The 18848-nt window shown below is 44.7% G+C and overlaps 1 protein-coding gene across 3 annotated transcripts in view; it reads right to left on the bottom strand.

Moving 5' to 3' along the window:
- Positions 1-18848, bottom strand: part of DAPK2 (death associated protein kinase 2) — a 1397186-nt gene that overhangs the window by 549794 nt on the left and 828544 nt on the right. For all 3 annotated transcript variants that reach the window (XM_069624406.1, XM_069624405.1, XM_069624404.1), the window contains exon 4: positions 9231-9369. In XM_069624406.1, the coding sequence (XP_069480507.1) occupies positions 9231-9369 (139 nt within the window). The remainder of the gene's footprint in view (positions 1-9230; positions 9370-18848) is intronic.

The following is an 18848-nucleotide window of genomic DNA, read 5'->3' on the forward strand; positions in this document are numbered from 1 at the left end:
TCTACAATCTGCTTATCTTGAGCTCTGGCAATTTGTCCTAAATCACAACCCCCGTGAGACACACAGGCTGCTCCCCTGGCTCTGCAGCCAGTGCCGTGATGAACTCGACAACACGTTTCTTTTGTCATCAGCAGCATAGCCTTTCTTATGCATGAAAGGGCGTTTCCAACTGAAAGACCCCCTGTCACCTTGCAAATCCGTGACAGTTAAAGCGAGCAACACAATAAAGCACCCTTTGCAATATCTGTTCATACCCATAACATCTAATAGCTTGAGATGCTAAAAAGTAAAGTTTTCTTCTTTGATGTCCTTAGTTGAATGTTCTTACAACCCTACACAACAAGACACCGGAAGTGTGTGACGAATCTCCAGACCTAACTGAGTTTATTACACAACTTCATTTACTTTGTAACTTAAAGCGCTGAAAGTAAAGTGGGTAAATACATTTGTCAGGCTTGCATTATTTTGCATTTTCCATCTTATAGTTTTCCATTCAGGATGTGGAAAATAAAGGGACAATGGGCCTCATTACACGGTAGGCGGTAAGGGTTTACCGGTAGCGGTAAACCCTTACCGCCTTACTACGAGTTCCCTTTGCGGGACCCGACCTTAACGGCTGGTTTTACCAGCCGTTAAAGTAGGGTGCCGCAAAATGACCTTGGTGCTAATTACAGTACCGCAATTTGCGGTACCGTAATTAGCGCCTTCCCCATTCCCATTGAGTCCTATGGGGGCAAAAATGGGAATGGGGAAGTGCCTTGGTGATTGGGGAATTACCGCCCACGCTCACCTTGGAGTAGGGCGGTAATTCCGCCATCCACCAAGGCGGACACGGTAAAATACCGGCGGCAACCATGGCGCTAATAGTGCCATGGTTACCGCCTACCGTGTAATGAGGCCCAATGTTTTTATTTTGTCTCAACATGCTGCCATAAGTGTTACATGTTGTTATGATGCTTTACTATGCAATGTGTGTATTTTGCAAGTAAACTCTATAGGCCATTGTTATTGTTGGCCTTGACCCCCAAAACATAAATATTTGTTCCAAGTAAAGTGGGGGAGGAATGTGGCCAAGTGCCTAAATTGCAGAGTGAGTTAAAATCCCTGTTTCACTGTTCAGTGCAAGTGTCTGATCCTGGGTAAATAATATAATCTCACCCTGACTTCAACTGCAACAATTGGAGTGATTATAAGTGATTAGGTTTACACCCTTACAATTGGACAGTTTTAATAAGTGTAGGGACACATTGGAGTACCCTGGGGCTCCTCTGCTAGAGGCTCCCAATACTGACACCTAGAATTGCATTATTGTTGCACTGGCCCCCGCTCAGCCTCATATCACTTGATTTGACAGGCAGACATAGGGCCTCATTACGAGGTGGGCGGTAAGGGTTAACGGGCACCGGTAAGGAAACCGGTGCCGGTAAACCCTTACAACCCTATTCCGAGGTTCTTTAGCGGGTCCCGCTATGGGCACCTGGTTTTAGCAGGCGCCCTTAGCGGGAGCCGCTAAGGGACCAGGGAGCTAATATTAGCGGGCCCGTTATAAGCTCCATCCCCATTCCCATTGAGCCCTATGGGGGCTCGAATGGAAATGGGGAATGGTTCTCGGAATGGGGCCTTACTGGGTCCTCCAAGGTCAGAAAGACCCGGTAAATCCCTATTTCGACAACCCGGACCCGGAATGCGGTAAGGGGGTAGCCATGGTGCTAATAGCACCATGGCTACCGCCTACCTCGTAATGAGGCCCATAGTCTCACCAGCCAGTCAGTGCACCAGAGATTCTAGTATAGCGGACTAACTGCGGTTGAACCAACATTGCATTTTCTCCCCTGTTGCTCCCAATCACTGAAGTTGCTTGGGCCATCCAGAGCACTGCCCCACACTCTGCTATGTCCTGTTATGCTATGATAGTGAGTCTTTCATTGCACACCATCTGCCATTTTCACACTTCTAGGAGCTTCAGAATCTGCAAGAAATAGGGTAGTGGGGCTAATGCAGTAGCAGAGGGATCAGGCCAAGATCGATTTGTTACAACATTGATGTGTGCAGATCTGAAAAGATATGGATCGGTGCAGTGAACGTTTTAGACATTTTGGCAGCTGTCTCAAGAAGTGGTTATGTGCCTTTCATGTACCTAATGTATGTGTATGTGTGACTGACAGAAAATAGAAGCATTTTGTTTGTGGTTGTTTTTGCTGCTGACTCATCAGAGAGCCCAAGACCAAAGGAGGGCTGGACCAACTCTCAAGGGAGCCAAGGACCAGAGGAGAGTTCACCAGAGCAGCCAAGAACCAGAGGGGCAACTGAGCACAGGGGTTGCCTTTTACCTTTTCTTAATTTATTATATTTCCAATTTTGTCTATAAGCCGAAACTATTACACTGGGAGTACAATTAGGAGGGAGATGACTTGTGAGGCGGTACACAAAGCTTGAGGGTGTTATTTACCTGCCCACTACCTGCCCCTGCCCACCACAAACCCATCCTCCTGAGATCTCTTTGAATTGCCTTGATCAAGCAGTCACACCAAATGTTGGCCTGCCAGTGTTATTTCAAATTAGTCTGCTGAGAGTTAATGGCTTATTTGCATCTGTAAATATACAACTGGTTTAAAAAAAATGGTTTAACCATGTGTGCCTTCAACCACTTGATTTATATCTACTCATTGCACTGAGGTCCTGTCTAATAAAGCATTGACAAAGTCAACCGTTTTGGCTTGGGTATAGGAAATAGGTAGGCGTATGCCAGGCACTCATGTCATATGCCTAGATATTCGTACCAGCTTCCAGCTGTTGCCATCTTATGGCCAGGTAGTATTGCTATGGTAGTACCTGGTAAATGTCTATCCCATGCCTACACAAAAGCCAAAACTGCGGGCTATGCAAGCTCCAGGGCCAGTGAGTGACATCAGACACAGATATTCTTTGGAAGGCATACAAGAAGCCATGCATGAATGACATCAAAGAACCTGTTACTCCATCCATTACATACTTGCACGTGAGGGAGTGGCTATGGCCATCACCCCCCACACCCAGGAATGGACTGGAGGGCAAATAGGTGACTGTGTAAACCAACCAGACCCCCAGACCCATTCCCCTTGCATGCACCGGTGTGGACTGCTCAAAGAGCACCTGGCATGACGCCTTACCATTCCACACTGAACCTTGGACCATAACAAAATTAGCAAGAAATCTCTCTTACAGTGACCCCAATTGTTGAGCCCATAACTCAATTCAATGTGATGTGCCGAACATACCGCTCCGGTCCCTCCTGAGAATCAAACACCTTCTCCGGCACCAATCTATGGAGTGGGAGGGCAGGAAAATCAGTAAACTTTGCTGCCTCTGCAGCTCCATAGGTCTCCGGCCGGGGAAAAAGAGAGTGAGAGCACCTCTTGCTCCGTCACCTAATACGCCACCTGAAACCCCCCCTGTTTCGATGCTTCCGACGCGAACCACAGTGCCTGAGAATTTCCTACCTCCGCTGAGTGCCCGAATGACCCTCCACCTTACTGATGCCACTCACTTCTCAGCCCACGACCGCACCTCTCAAGCCGCACCCGCGCATGGTGCCAGGGATGCTACTGCTATCGTTGACAAGGCTTGTTTTCACTTGGAGTGACTACAGGCAGATGATTTCTGGCAACTACCAAGTGGATTGAGTTTGAGGTAGGGGTATGAGCTTGCCTGAAGTATTGAATTTATGAATTAATCAATTACCATTATTTATACATCAAAGTATTTATTAAGGGAAAGGATACAGTAATCATTTGAAAGGAACATTAAGGTGTCACCTGTCATAGCCGGTTCAATGTCCAGTACTATTCATGTAGGAAAATTAAATGTGTACCTACTGATACCGATTAGAGATGTATGCAGTTTAAATTTAGTACCAGTTGTGGGGTGAAAATACAGCCCCAGAGTGACAGAGATGGAGAGGCCATGCAAGGCCCTATTTTGACAATAAAGCTGGCTGATGTTGAAACCCATTGGAATATGCAGACCAGTTCAAACATTGATTTTCAACATGAAGCATAGTGGGCCCCACTCAACATTAAAATATGCCTTAAAACATGAATACAGCAGAATGTGCCCAATGCAGTTGCAAAAGAAAGTTTTGGCTGAAAATGCGGTTTTCATAAAATATGAAAAGCTTCAATTTCACTTAAAGAGACAGATAGCAGCATGTTACATTGACTTCAATGCAGGACAAGACTGTGATCCATAAATCTAAATTGAAGCCAAGCACCACAAAGAAAGCACTTACTTTTCAACATTCAAAATGAAATAATTTAAAAGTAGAGGCCTACTTGTGATACAAGTGAACACTACTATCCTATGTTAACTGTGGCCTACGTCTGAATAATACTGAAAGTGAGACTCACATCTTTTTAATTATGGCATTAAAGAAAGATTTCATTCACAGACAACAGGCCGAGGTGTGATACAGAATGTTGTGTGTAAAATACATCTTTTCAATTTAAAGTGCTATTCTGTTAGAATTATGTATGTAGCTTGTTGTTCCCACTGAACTGAAAGGTCCGTGCCTCTGAAACTTTGACCTCAAAACCTTTGGGCTGGGCCCACCAGGAGAAGCAGGTCTGGTTTTCAGCTTAAAATGCAAAGAAATATAAAGATTAGATTAGAATTGGGGACGGTACAGATAAGAAAGCCAAAATATATTACCTTTAAGGTCAGGCCTCCTCATTAACTGTGCACTGGCTTTGAACGGAGAACTTTGAAGACACTTAATGGCAGGGTGGAATAACATGAGCCAGGCACATGTCTGTCATGTGACTGTGGAGAAAGAAAACTTATGAGGAGAGGGCAACAACTCAGGGGCCCATGTGATGCATTGCCTATGATTAACACTGTACTGTTCATTCCTATACAAAAAGAGAATTGTTCCAGTGAGCTCATCCAGGACTCATATTGAAGGGCATAAAAAGCCTGTCAGTACCATGTGAATATTAACCATGTGTGATCGATAGAATTTGCGTTTGAAAGAAAACCCTCTTTCTGGGCTTCTCATAATTCCGAGGAAGTTCAAAAGTTGGTGAATTGATAGAATGCAAAACTAATGTTTGAAGTGGCATATTTTTCACTATATCGGCTAACGAGCTAATCGCGAAAAACAATAGCTCCTCCCAGGAAGGGCATGCCAAAGTGAAATTAGTATTTCCTGATTCCCCATAAAATGTAGAATTCAAAAATATATATGTTCATGCAGTTATCTGTAAAATAAAGATAGTTGCCGTGTAGGGAGAGTTTAAGAAAACCAAAATTATAAACCAACATGCCATATTGGAGTGATGCATTTTTCTCCACCCTTCAGGCTCCATAATCCGCACCTCCCAACTCCTTGTCCTATCAGCAGGCAGTAAGCAGAATTGGTGGGAGAGGGAGGGAGAGAGCTAGCCAATCCATACCGTGGGAATATTGATAATGTGTAAGTGTGATCAGCACTATAGAAAATTAAATTCCTATCTGAGAGGGGGATTCTAGAGAGGAACAACTAACCCGAGAGAACAGGAGAGCTACCAAACCCACTGGGGTACCTACCACCTTGCCTGGAGAACAGCTGTCTACCTGAAAAGGCCATAAACCTTGCAGAGGAGGCATAGACAGGGAAACCTAGAAGCTAACCGACCTGACATTGGAGGAGCCAGATGAGGACTGGGTGCTGGTGACTATCCTTGACAGAAGTATTTGACCAGATCTGTGCTTTGTCATGATGAGCCCTGCTGTTTCCCTGAGTTCCCAATGACCAAGGTCTCCCATGTAAGTAGATTGATTCAGATGACAACAAATGTGTGGGGGTTTCTGCCAGCCTTCATCTCTTTCTTGCATAGTGGATAGGGGGGGGAACTGTGTAGACCCTGGCCATATTTGACTGAAAAGATAACTCAATTAATTCCTCACAGAAAAACCCCAATCCATTTAAATTGCATTGTTTTGGGATCTACCTGCCTTAAGCCTGTCCGTTTGATTGTGGGTACGGGGGCAAAACTGTGTAGACCGTTAGCATATTTGATAAAAGTTAATTCAATGAATTCCCACAGGATGAGTTTTGTTATAATTTGAAACTAACACATTTCACGGCCAGAGTGTTACAGCCATTATAGTCAATAAAGTAATTAGGCGACCCTATTTTCCTGTAACCCTGGACTTCCTTACAGAAGAGGGGTGCCCTTAATCCCAAAATAAGAATCCCTAAAAATCTGCCTTTCAAGTTGTGCAAAACAAATGTTCCGTTTATTCCCAAATCAGAAGCCCAAAGCCCTGCATCTCATCTGAATGAGTGTTGAAGAACGATTTCCCCATTCATTTCGCCAAACCCTACTTTCTAATAAAAAGCCCAAACTATTTTCCACTGTATTCCCAATCCCTGTACCTTGAAACCATAGGGGTCATATCTAATTGATGTCTGGAGGGTGGGGGGGGTTGCTGGGAGAAAAGAGCATTCCAATAAACTAAGCAATCACTGTGTGTTTGAAACTTTTTCTATCGGTTAATTTGCAAAGGAATCTGATGTAAGTTGTGACTGCATATCTCTGAATTCTGCATTTGTTGTAGTAACTGAAGGTCTATTAGAAATACATGTCCATCAATTGACGCAAGCAATTTGAAGTTGTGATATTGTATTGTGTCACTGAGTTGGTGGCTGCTGTCCTTGCGATTGATTTGTTATTCACAGTAGTAACATTTAAATAAATAGATATAGCCTTACTATACTCCGGCCTGGTTCCTAGCTTATTGGTGGTACAGAGGGTATCTGCTGAATGGTATTATACTGGTGGAGGCCTCAGTAAAGTTTAATCTGCTAAGCGCTTTGTTTTGCGCCACCTTGCTTACGGGTGTGGGGAGGTCTCCCTGGGTTCAGAGTGACCGCCCAATAAACCGTGACAAAGTCAAGATATGTTTAAGCTATGTTTGTAATTGTGTGTCTTAGAGTAAATGATGATCCAAAGATTACACTAATAAACATGTAAAGAGATGTTTGTGTCGTATTGTATCATTTAATTTGCATGAACAGTTGGATCAAATATTTATCTTTATGAATATGATAGCTGGTGTACCCGGTGTCGTCCGTGTCCTGGCCAAGTGGTGTCTCATGTGCGCTGGAGGATGTTGCTCTTGTCCTCATGTCAGCAAGTCTTGCTTCAGTTTGCTCTGGCATTTCATTTGCTTGCTCTGGGGAAAGTTGCCCTTGTCTTCTGGTCGGCAAGTCGTGTTGCTGTTTGTTTTTGTGTTTCAGAAGCGCTTGATATTGATTTTCGCTTTGCATCAGATGGAGCTTTTCCAAGTGATGTTTGTTTTTTGTGCAGCATGTTTCAGTCACTCAATGGCTTCAGCACATTTGAGAAAATGTCAAGAATGATTGACTGCACTCTCTTTTCGTGAATTAATGTAAGTAAACTGTAGCCTTGCCATTTCCCATATTTGGAGCAATGTGATAAAAAACTATTTACATTTTTGTTTTAATTCCCTTTAAAAATGCTTTAATAAACACTTTCGAACTGTATACAGTACATTTCAAAGAAATAACCAACACACTGAACATTTTGCTTCAGACACTTTTCCAAATTTTGCCTCCTTCTAGTACCTACTGTAGTGAATCGGGGTGCGCATCTGTAAATGAGGGTGTCTATATTTTGCATCCAGACATAGACTACAATCTTGCCCCAGACAAATGAGGAATCCATGCAAAATTTGGTAGCAACGGGTTCAACGGTGTGGATTTGTATAGCCGGACAAACATACACACATACATACATTCGGCTTTGTATATAAAGATTTTGATATTTGCTGGGGAGAACTTAGTGGCCTTAGTTTTTCGTTTGAGCTATTAGCGCCACCTATAAGCTAAAACTATAGTGTTGTAGTGCTAGGAGGGAGATGGCATGTGAGATGGACACTCAGTTTATGCGTGTTGTTTGGTTATTTCTACACCCATTGACTGGCCATGCTAATCCCTATGGCCAATCCCACCCATTACCTACCCCTCCCAAACACATCCTCCTGGGATCTCTTTGAGCTCTCTCTATATCAAGCATTAACATCATCCATTAGCCTTGCAAGGTTATTTCAAAGCAGTGTGCTGAGAGTTAATGGCTTGATTACATCTGTATATGGCTACTGGTGTAATAAAAAAGCCTCTACCAAGTGTGCCTTTGCCCATTTGATTTAGATCTGTTCCATGCACTGAACTTCTTTTAAAAACAAGCAACCACAAAGCCAAAGTGTTGAGTTGAGGTATTATTTGTCAGTTAATGTCATTATCTATCTAGGTAATCACTCAGTTTTTCAGCCGTTGCCATCTTATCGCCAGGTAATACCATTATATCAGTGCATATCCCATACTTGCACAAAAACCCAAACTGTTGGCTTTGCCAGTGGTGGTTTACTATTCCAGGCAATGTCTAGTCTAGCCACAAAGCAACAAGAGACATAGTAGATGTCAAACCCCGTCCAGCACACGTGCCCTGCCCCATCTCCCACCATTCCACTCCCTCCTTTTCGGAATGCAGCCAATTTACCACTAGTACCTTTTGTTCCACTTCCACCACTGTGTGGAACATGTATTCAGAAAGGGAGCCCAAACACATTTCTGACTTATTGGGCAACATTAGTGAAGTCTACCTTGGGCGCTAGGCACAGTAAGCTTGGAGCCCACCTCTATAGCTGTGCCATTCAGGGTGACAGTTGCAAAACATTTAAATTAATCACAACCACTTCCAGTTACTCTGGAGGAAACTCTTCCAAACCAGTGGCTGTGGTCTGTCAGACATGAGAGAATCTTCCACCCGCCACATGACCTTGCACTGACCACTAAGGTCTGAAGCGCTATGGCACTGATTGGTGCCCACACTGTGCCACTGTTACTGTGGACGCCTTCGCTTAGAAAGGGAGCGACTGAAATACTGCTCTGGATCCAAGGCGGTTGGCACATTCCATGTCTGTGCGTGCGAATAATAGTGTTTACACAATATGAGTGAACATTCTCAGATTGGCTGAATTCCTTTCTTAGGTTGCGGGATAATCACATCAAGTGGCATTTGGTAGCCACTCCCCTGGATTAGTCCGAAGAAGGGCAAACTGTAGTACACATTACTCACCGGGGACACCCCCAGGGCTTGTGAAAGGGCATGGCTGACTCGAATAACGCGCGGATCCGTTTACACTCTGCGACGACGTCTTACTGTTCCACGCGCAGCGACGTGTCTTACCTTCAGATCAAAGTGCGCGATTTTCTTGGCGTGGAGGTAACTGACACCGTCTAGAATCTGCTTGATGAACCGCGTGGCCTCCTCTTCACTCAAGGACTCTTTCTGCGCCAGGAAGTCGAAGAGCTCTCCCCCCGACACTCTGAAAAACACGGAAGGGCGCACGTTGTTTATACCGGCACAGTAAGCAATGGGTCAACAAGGATGGACTACAAAATGGCGTATGTTTTTAGACATTCAACTGCATCACGCTTACGGGCATAATGTGCCTATGATTGTTGAACATCGCTGAGAAATGTCGGTTTAAGTCTGACAAAATCGCAATCATGTTGTAGGACTATTTTTTAAATTGTGTTTCGTTACACAACTGTTGCGTTGCTGTGTGGCCTCTTGCACGTAATCCAGTGTGAAACATCCTTCTTAGCAATATGTGGCGCGCACCAGTAGGCACAGTTGGCATTTTAAGTATTGCCCATTTCACCATAAGCTGTATTAGGAGCACTACATTGGCTAGGTACTAAATGTCGTACTTTTAAGGAAAAACCATGCAGTACATACTTGTTCCTCTTTCATTCATGTACACATGTTTAATTAATAACACACCTTTACAGCCAAAACACACTGTGGTATTCTTCTCTTTATTACCCACTCATTTTCCGGTCAATGATTTCCAGCAGTTTAAGACTCTGACTGCCATCCCTGGTGTGGCACAGACTGCATCTTAACTCGGACAAGTTTTACGCACTTTCAGACCACCATGGTGGCGAGACCACTATTGTGGTGAACTAGCGCAGTAGAAAAAAAAAAAATACCATCTCTAACTATAGTTGAGCCTCCACCCAACATATGGAGGTCATTTTTGCATCCATGCTCACAGGCGTCGCTAGGTGGGGTCTTGGCAGGGGTGGTCCCCTAGGTGGGGTCTTGGCAGGGGTGGACTGGGACCCAAAAGAGGCCCAGGGTGCAAAGGCCTACTGGGAAATCTCCAGAGTTCTCTGTAGCCCAGTCCACCCCTTGGTCTGGGGGAAGGGTGGGGGGGCATAGCCACGGGTGTTTTGGTTGTAGCCCCGGATAGAGGCTCAGGCACTAAAACCAAAAGGCTAGCTAGCCCCGAGACCCGACAGTCCCGACATTATCGTAGCCCTGGATCTTTTCCAGACCTAGCTACACGACAGTGCTTTAAAAAAGATGCAGAGGATTGGCAAAGCGGTGAGATCCATTGATGCTCACGTCCCCCCACCCCCATGTGATTAGAAATACACAAAGGGCCATTAACCATCTATGGGAACATTATTTTTACCATGGGGTTTGGGGGGTTGAGGGGTAGCAGCAGTGTTAACTGCTGAAGGCCCACAGGCATTTACATCCCATGCATTTTTATCATTGTTAATGACCCGAACATGGGCTAAGTTATAAAAAATAAAAACTGCATGCAGTTTCAAAAAAAAGAATGCATGTCGTGCTTTATTTTACCATCTTGGCAGTGTGGGATGTATTTACCCATGCATCCTAGCCCTACCTCAAAACTGTGCAGTACTGACATGAAAACATCATGATGGCCAGAGCTTCCCAGAAAATGCACAGGGAAATGCATGAAGAATAGGCTGCCATTCATTTTTGCCGATGTTATGGGCACAGAAGGAAACTGCCTAAAACCACCATTGGACTACCCGCACAGTAGTCTGAAACCATTGGGAATGGCAATGCTGATGCCAAATGCAACCTAGAATTGTTGGGAATTCATTTTCTTAAATCCCAAAAATGGGTGCAGTACCAGTACTCACCACTATCCAAAAGTCGGCAGTTTAAAACCACCCTGTGTTTCTCTGAAGGCAGGCTCAAACTGTCTATTTTAAACATTGCAACACATCTAAAAACTCACTGGACACCAGCAGACATTTGGTAGAATGGAGTGTTGTGTGCCTACAAAATCTGGGAAATGAAGAGCCCAAAACAATGCTTATAACAAAACTGCTATGGAGTCAGCAGTTTAAGTTGCACTGGATTTAAAGACACTAAAATCGAAAATGTTTAGATTAAATGAGTGAGCTATGTTTGGTGTCACATGCCTTTGTAACTGTTTAAATGTCATAGTTTTAAACTTAGAATCAGCCTTCTAGCTGCATATGTAAAAATGTTTAGTTTTATTTGAATGCAGAAACTGGGGAACAAAAAGTGACATTTTATCTGAAACCCGGCTTAAGGAACTGAATTCTGCCTGGCAACTACCCCCATCAGGAGGGAAACTTGAGTCACCACTGTGTTCCCAGGCCAACCTTCCTTTTGCTGCCCACACTAAGGATATGCCATCTATCTGATAATTGAATTATCTGTGCTCTGCAAGAGAGTGAACAAAGCCCTCTTCACTCAGGCAAAGGTTTTTATTACCGCAGTCGTAAAATGTAGCTTCCTCTTGGCAAGAGCTGGGAGGGGCACTGCCTGTGAGAGCAAGCTGGCTTGGCAGAAACTGGAAAGACTGGTTTCTATACCATGTGACCTGGGAAACCACACCCCTTTGGAGCCAGAACATAACTTTAAAAAGATGAATAACTCATAGAGCGGACATGTGAAAATTTTATAAATGATACCATAATTCTTGTGATTTTTCTGCCCACATTTTAAGAGGTTTTTCGACCCGGTGGCATGTTCAGGGGGGTTTTAGCGGAAAAGTGGATATTACTCTAAATGTATGCATGTTAAAAATCTGAAACTTCATCAGTTAATGTCCCTACTCCCTGCACACATGTATGTAAAGTTGGGTCAATGTCAGAAATTGCAAAATCAGTTAAAAAGTGAAATATGTGCCATTTCTGAATGCAAGCTCCCAGGAAGAGCAGAGTTTGAACAGGGTATACCTCCTGTAATGCATGATGGGTGCATATGATTTTAAAACAATAGGTACCTCTGCAAATATGTATTTGTTTCAAATCTAGATTTGTGTGTAAGTTGACAGGAGGAGTGGACTTTCTGCAGGCTGTAAAATGACATCACGCTGACTCACAGTTCATTCCCCAATCAAATGATAAATGGAAGTTTGACCAATTAGAAGCTGAGAGAGAGGTAGGGTCAGTGATGCTAGAACACACCCACATTCTAAACACATAAAAGCAGACAGACAGGACAGATAGAGAGCTTCCAAATCCATCTGCAGCGGGACGCTCTGCCGGAAAAATCCATACTTACCTTCATCAACCTACAGAAAGCCAAACTAGAGACTTCAATCTATCCAGACCAGAGAGAAAGCAGTGCTGTACTAAGAGACCAGACCAGAGAGAAAGCAGTGCTGTACTAAGAGACCAGACCAGAGAGACCCAGACCAGCAGAGAGAGTGACCAGAGCCCAGTCTAAAACCCTGACCAGATCCGTGATGAGGCCCATTTAATTCAAGAATATAGTGTGAGTACCCAGCAGAACTGTGTAGAACCAATCTCTTAGTTTAAATTCATCTAATTCAATCTATTTAACCTAAGTAGAACTGCCTCCTAGCTGTCACCTGTCATTTCTAGTTGCAAGCTGCACTTGTCATTTTGAGCTTTTGAAATTTGCAAACCCAAAAACGACCTTTATTAAATCGCTCATATCTCCGCGACCGTTGGGCTAGAGACTTGCAGTAACTTTCCTCTGATAGCTTAGAATCGTAGCTTTGAATTGCACCAAGAACCGCATTCCTACCCCTTATAGTTTTACCGCAATCGCGGAACACGCATCCGCGAATTTTACCGCGATTTGCAATTTCTTCACCTGTAAAAACTGCTGCTGTTTGCTTTCCATTTGCCAGAAATTCGTTTAACCTGCTAACTATCCCTGCATCATTGCTAGTGTGAGCCTGGACTAATATTAACTAGATACCACTCACCCTGAACCTCTGAAAGGGAATTAAAAGCGTTTCCAGCATATTTCTCATTCATTGCCAGCACATATCAAAGCAATTTGGGCCTGTGATTTCAAAACTCCTATCTGTTTTCTGTTGTCTAAGCTTGCTGGATTGAACTGATTACATTGATTGCATTTCTGAGAACTGTGTGCTTTCCTCCCATTTCCTTGCATTGCATAAAGAGGGGGGGAGTGAATAGCCACAGAAAAGTGATTACATTGTTTTGTTGAAATCATATTGAGTATTTCCTATACTGCATTTCATTCATTCAACCTTGCATTTCCTTGAACCCTATAAAGCATTCTCTACCACATTATCCTTCTGTACCTATTTACCAATGTGCTACCTTATCCATTTCATCTCAACTCCTTAGTAATTATAAAGAAGTGGGCTAGTGCCAGATTCTCTGTTGTTAATCTGTATCATATCAGATTAAGTGTGCTAGTCAATTATTAATTTATTATAAAGTGTGATATATACATCTCTTGTTTAAATTATCAAATAAACCTTTTAACTTGCAAAACAGAACTACTTCTTGGCTCAGTGGGGTCAGGGGGATTCCAAGAGAGGGGTGTTATATAGGGGTAGTCATCCAGAACGCATGAACTGGACCTAAAGATATATCAATAAGGGTTTTCATTCAGTATTATAGACTAGGCGTTGACTTAGCTGTAGTGTTGAATTGAATCCTCTTACAGCAGCAGTCAGCAAGTGCAACTACCCTTGCGGGATTACTGAAGAAAATAACCCAAATCCATAAGGAGTGTTGCCCCAAAGGAACATTTCTCCAAATATTTGTCAAGGAAGGTGCCAGAAAGAAAGACAAAGGAAGACAACTCAGTGAGCACAGCATCCTCAGCCAAGACCTGCAGATAACGAGTTAAAATAACTTGCTTTGATGCAGTGCTTGCTATCATAGTTTTTGACATTGTGTATAGCTGCACATAACAGGAGCTTGCTTCACTCACGGTAACAGCGCTCAGTGGCTCTCATGAATAGAACCTTGGAGAGCGCTCGGAGAGTGATCACTTTCCTGTCACCCTTGCACTTGATGTGGAGTGCTCCAGTTATGGCGACCGCAACACTGGGTCATTAACTCTGAACAGAGCATTGACTAGAGTAGGATGGAACTCCACCAGAGTTGAGGCTGCCCTGGTAAGAGCTCGCAGAATCTTCTCTGACTTCCATTCAAATGGGCCGGTTCCAACTCCTGAGGGTAATGTTTGTTGGGGTCTTGAGAAATGATTACAATATGAGGGGCCTATTGGCCAGGTCGCAGAGTGTCACAAGAGTAAACAAGGGCAACAACCAGAGGGCTACAGATCCTGCCAAGCTCCATAGACATAGCTTCAACAAAGCAATCCATGATAAAAGGAGATATACTTGCGCAGAACTGCGAAAGTTATCACCTGTGACTGAAGACCCAGACGTGCATGCAGAAGGCAGGAGGCGGATTAAGGCTAACTACACTAAGTGGCTTTGAGTCCATAGGTTTTTCAGGGAATGCCAGAAATGGCGCGCTCTGGTGATGACAACTATTGACCATGATGCGAGGAAATTCTGTCAGTTAGTCAATTAGCAGAGCTCGCCCCCTCTGGCCTTCAATGGCATCCCACAGCATGAATGGATTGCCTACGTCTCAACTACACTGGGTCACCCTAACTCCAGACCGTCCTATGTGCCCCAGGAGGCCGGTACTTGGACATTTGTGAAAAGCTCACAGGTGGTTGCCAGGCTTATCAGCGCCAGTAAATCCTCTCGGGCACTGGGGCCGGATGGCTTCTGTAACCTGATCATCAAGGCCAACATCTCCCGGCCCGGGGCGATGTGCTCCGGCACCTCTACCACCTGATCCAGCCCTGCCGGTGAGGTTCTCATTGCTATTAGTACCCCGGGTTTGCAATCCAAACAGCCCGAGTGCTAACAGCAATGTATTTTGTTTGAATGAACGGGACGCCTTGCTTTGTCCCGTTTATTCAAACAAAATACTTACTCAAGTTGGGCAGGGACATGGAGCGGCAGCAGCGGGGGGTGCAGCCACCAAACCATTCAGGAAAGTGGGGCTGGGTGGTGAGAAGGGAGCACAGAACTGAGGGCAAGGGAGTGGGGAGTGGCAGGATTATGGTGGGTGGAAGAAGCAGCCCTCAGGCTGCTTTTAGTACAGGCTGAGATTGTGAGATTCAGCCTGCGTTCAGAGAAACCCGATTGGTTGGCTCCCCCGCCTTAGGTGCTAATATTATATAACAAGTGTTACAAAAACATAGAATTAGTAGAACATAATATGCTTGCAGTCCTCTGTGACATCACAAACTGACCGATTACATTACAACTTTTCTAGTTGTGATGGCAGAGAGAACCAACAGACAGAAAGTGAGTTTAATTAAATCCACCTTTAATCAATGATGTGCCACCCTTCACTCTGAGGAAAAGAAGCCTGAATGCCATTTCAAGGAAATTATAAAGCAACCTGGAGGGTATGCAGCACACAGCCTGCTGGCATTTAGCTTCATAAGACCAGAATAAGCAGTGACTTAGAATATCCATATAATGTACCTCTGGGAGTCGATTATTCTGTATAATATTATAGAGGGGGTTGTGACTGGTATAAATCACCCATTTCAGGCACACTGACATGTAGGTAGATTTACAGATGGACCAAAGACACCCAAAGTCCTCCCCAGGCACACAGAAATAGTTTGAATGACCAGAAGAAGACCCTGGCAAAGAATAATCAGATTTACAAGTTCCAACGAATCTAGTCATTTTCTCCTTGCAAATACTCTGTTTGAAACGCCAGCCAAGTGCAGTTGTGGAGCAGTGTGTCCGGCTGAATTTAACAGAGCAGTGTTTTCTCTTCGAGTGGTGGTAGTGACCCGAGTATTGGTGGAGAGTGGAGGAGGAGCTTGTGGGAACAAAACCACACGCCGCTTCGCGCCAGTGAAGCAGAGTTGCGGAGCACTGTGTCCCGGCAGAATTTATCTGAGAGGTGTTTTCTCTTCGAGTGGTGGCAGTGACGCGAGTATTGGAAATTGGAAACAGAGCTTGTTGAAACAAAACCGCCACACCGCTTTGTGCCAGCAAAGAGCCAGCCAAGCACAGTTGCGGCCCAGTGTGTCTTGGATGAATTTACCTGGGAGGTGTTTTCTCTTTGAGTGGTGGCAGTGAGCCTTCAAAGTTGGACTTCATATTAATATCCAAGAATATCAGGAAGAAGAAAGCAGCTTATTTCCACCATAGGAGAAGTCTGAGTGAATGCGATACTCATGCAGAATCTCTCCCAAGGCAGCTATCACTGGAAGCTGCACAGTATGAGAACTTAATTCTTCCAGTTTCGACTAGTGAAACAACACAAGCTGGTAGTCCACCTGTGGTGGGGTTGGGGGATCGTAGGGTTCTGCAAAACCACTCTGATTCTTTATCCTATACCCAACTTCGCCTTACCGGATCAAGCAAATGACCAAACAAATTAATTGTATGATATGATATGGCATTTATAACGCGCCGATACACAAGTGTTTCAAGGCGCGACGAGAAAAGGGTGGGGGAACAGAGGGAAGACAGACAACAATCCTACTAGGCCATGTGTCATTAAGATCGTGCATGGGAAGGGGAAGGAGGAAAGTGCGGAGGGGTAGGAGGGAAGGGACAATTCAGTACATGGGATTTCGATATTATCAAGGTCAACAGAGTATTCTCAGCAGCCGGGAGCGGAAATGGGGGCCCTGACTCTGGTAGTCTTAAACTTTGTTCTAAATTCCATAGTTAGGCCGGTATTTGACTAACTTAAAATTGTATTCAGAGAAAATGTTGTTGAACTGAATAATGTTCAGGAGAAACTCTGACAGCTTACACTTAAGGAAGAAGTTAGGGACTTAATTAAAATCGAAGTTAGTGAAAATACAGTTTAATTGAGTGGCATTCAGAAGAACCCAGCCATTTTCCATTTAAAGAGGAAATTAGAGGAAATTCTAACTAATTGAATGATATCTAAAATAAACTGGTACAACTCCTAGAGCATAGACGCTGCAAACTGAGAATTGCTCACTGGATTCTCCAATTCCATCTGCATCTTAGCCGGTGTTTGTAGATACTCCCCCTTCTTTGCATTTTATTAAAGAATTTACAAGATTGGGAGCTATAGCCTGTAATGATGAGGAGTCGGTGCTGATAGTTCAGCATCCTCTTTCAAACATTCACAATAGAAGAAGAAAAGGAGGAAAAAAGAGAAGTAACGGGCTCTTGGCAACGAACCTAAGAAATCGAAGAAGCAAAAGAATGTCACTCGCAGTCGCGGCCATTGCCGTGACTGGCGATTTCTTCCGCGTTGGAGTTTGAGGAGACGCAGAGGAAGGTTACTTTAGTCCCTTTTCTGTATTCGCAGCCGCCGCTCCAAACGCGACACTGCCGGGAGTATTTAAATCCCCGCCTCCCGGCAGGTCGTTGCGTTGCAACCCCCTCTGTTGTTTACCTTTCGACTCTGGGTCCTTCGCCCTTCCTCTGCACCTCGCTTTGGAATTACTCAGGAATTTTTCCCCGTGGTTACTTTCTGCGGTGTCCCTGTCCCCGGAACACCGTACTTTTGTTTTCCGTTTCTCGCCGCCGCCTTCCCTGGGCGGCGCTAGCTGTGCCTTTTTCTCTGGCGGTCGGGCTCTCTCTCTCTCTCTCTCTCTCTCTCTCTCTCTCTCTCTCTCTCTCCCTCTCTCTCTCTCTCTCTCTCTTTCTCTCCCTCTCTCTCTCTCTCTCTCTCTCACCCTTTTTCTTTCCCTTGCTCTTTGAGTCCAGACAGCGTGGGGTTTTCTCCCGTGCTTCTCCGCAGTGCTTTCTTGGAAGATTTCTACCTCCACCTCAGCCGTCAGCTGCTGCCTTCTCCGCCTGCTCTTCAGGCCTAGTGCTACCATTGGACTTGGACATTTTGAGGGCCACTACCCTCAGTGTTGGAGATCCTTCGCTTCCTTCTTCATCTGTGAACAACTGGCCTTCTGAGACAAGTCTTGACACCTCTTATCAGGGTTTTTTTTCCCCTTGCGGGTTTTTCCCTGTATTTTCTGGCTTAATTCCGGAAAGGAGGTCACTGTGCTGCTGTTCTCACCCAGCGGCCACAGTGGCTTCTCTCCGTGACAAGCCCATGTTAGGAAAGATTTCGTAATTGTAGGTAATTTTCCTTCCATGTGGCAACCCCTAAACTTTTTGCTGTTGTTTTTCACCTTGTTCTCGACTTTGCCGGAGAAGTGCAGCCTTCTGCCGCACTCCTCTGGGCTTTTGCTCCTTTCTTACGGGGAAACTGACATGCCCTTAAGACAGTCAGTACCGGGGAACGCTGTTTCCCGTAGTTTCTTTTATCATGTTGCGGCTTTCGTGCAACATGACACAAGTGGGCACTGTAAGCTAAGTTACAGCTCTCTTGGGTCTCTAGCCTTCTACAGGCCCTAGATACTCGTTTAGGATTGTATCTGATCGGTGCAAGTGATTCAGGGACAGGAATGGCGGCAGCGATCGTTTCTTGTGTTTTGAGCTCCTTTTGGCGTTCTAAGCGCGTTTCTCGCGCTTAACCCAAAATGGTGGCCTGGCTCACAAAATGGCCAGACCATGAGGCTCCTTTGTCCTGTCCGCTGACCGTCTTGCTCCCTTCACCTTCCCCAGGTCGAGCCGACCCGGGGCCTTCCTTATTTGGGCATGTACTTTCCCGCGAAACACGGATGCTTTCGCGGGCTTCTACATGTCTTGTGTGTGCCTCCAGGATGTGGGCT

This window comes from Ambystoma mexicanum, chromosome 11 (assembly GCF_040938575.1).
Source record: "Ambystoma mexicanum isolate Mex_15411 chromosome 11, UKY_AmexF1_1, whole genome shotgun sequence".
In the NCBI taxonomy this organism is placed as follows: Eukaryota; Metazoa; Chordata; class Amphibia; order Caudata; family Ambystomatidae; genus Ambystoma; species Ambystoma mexicanum.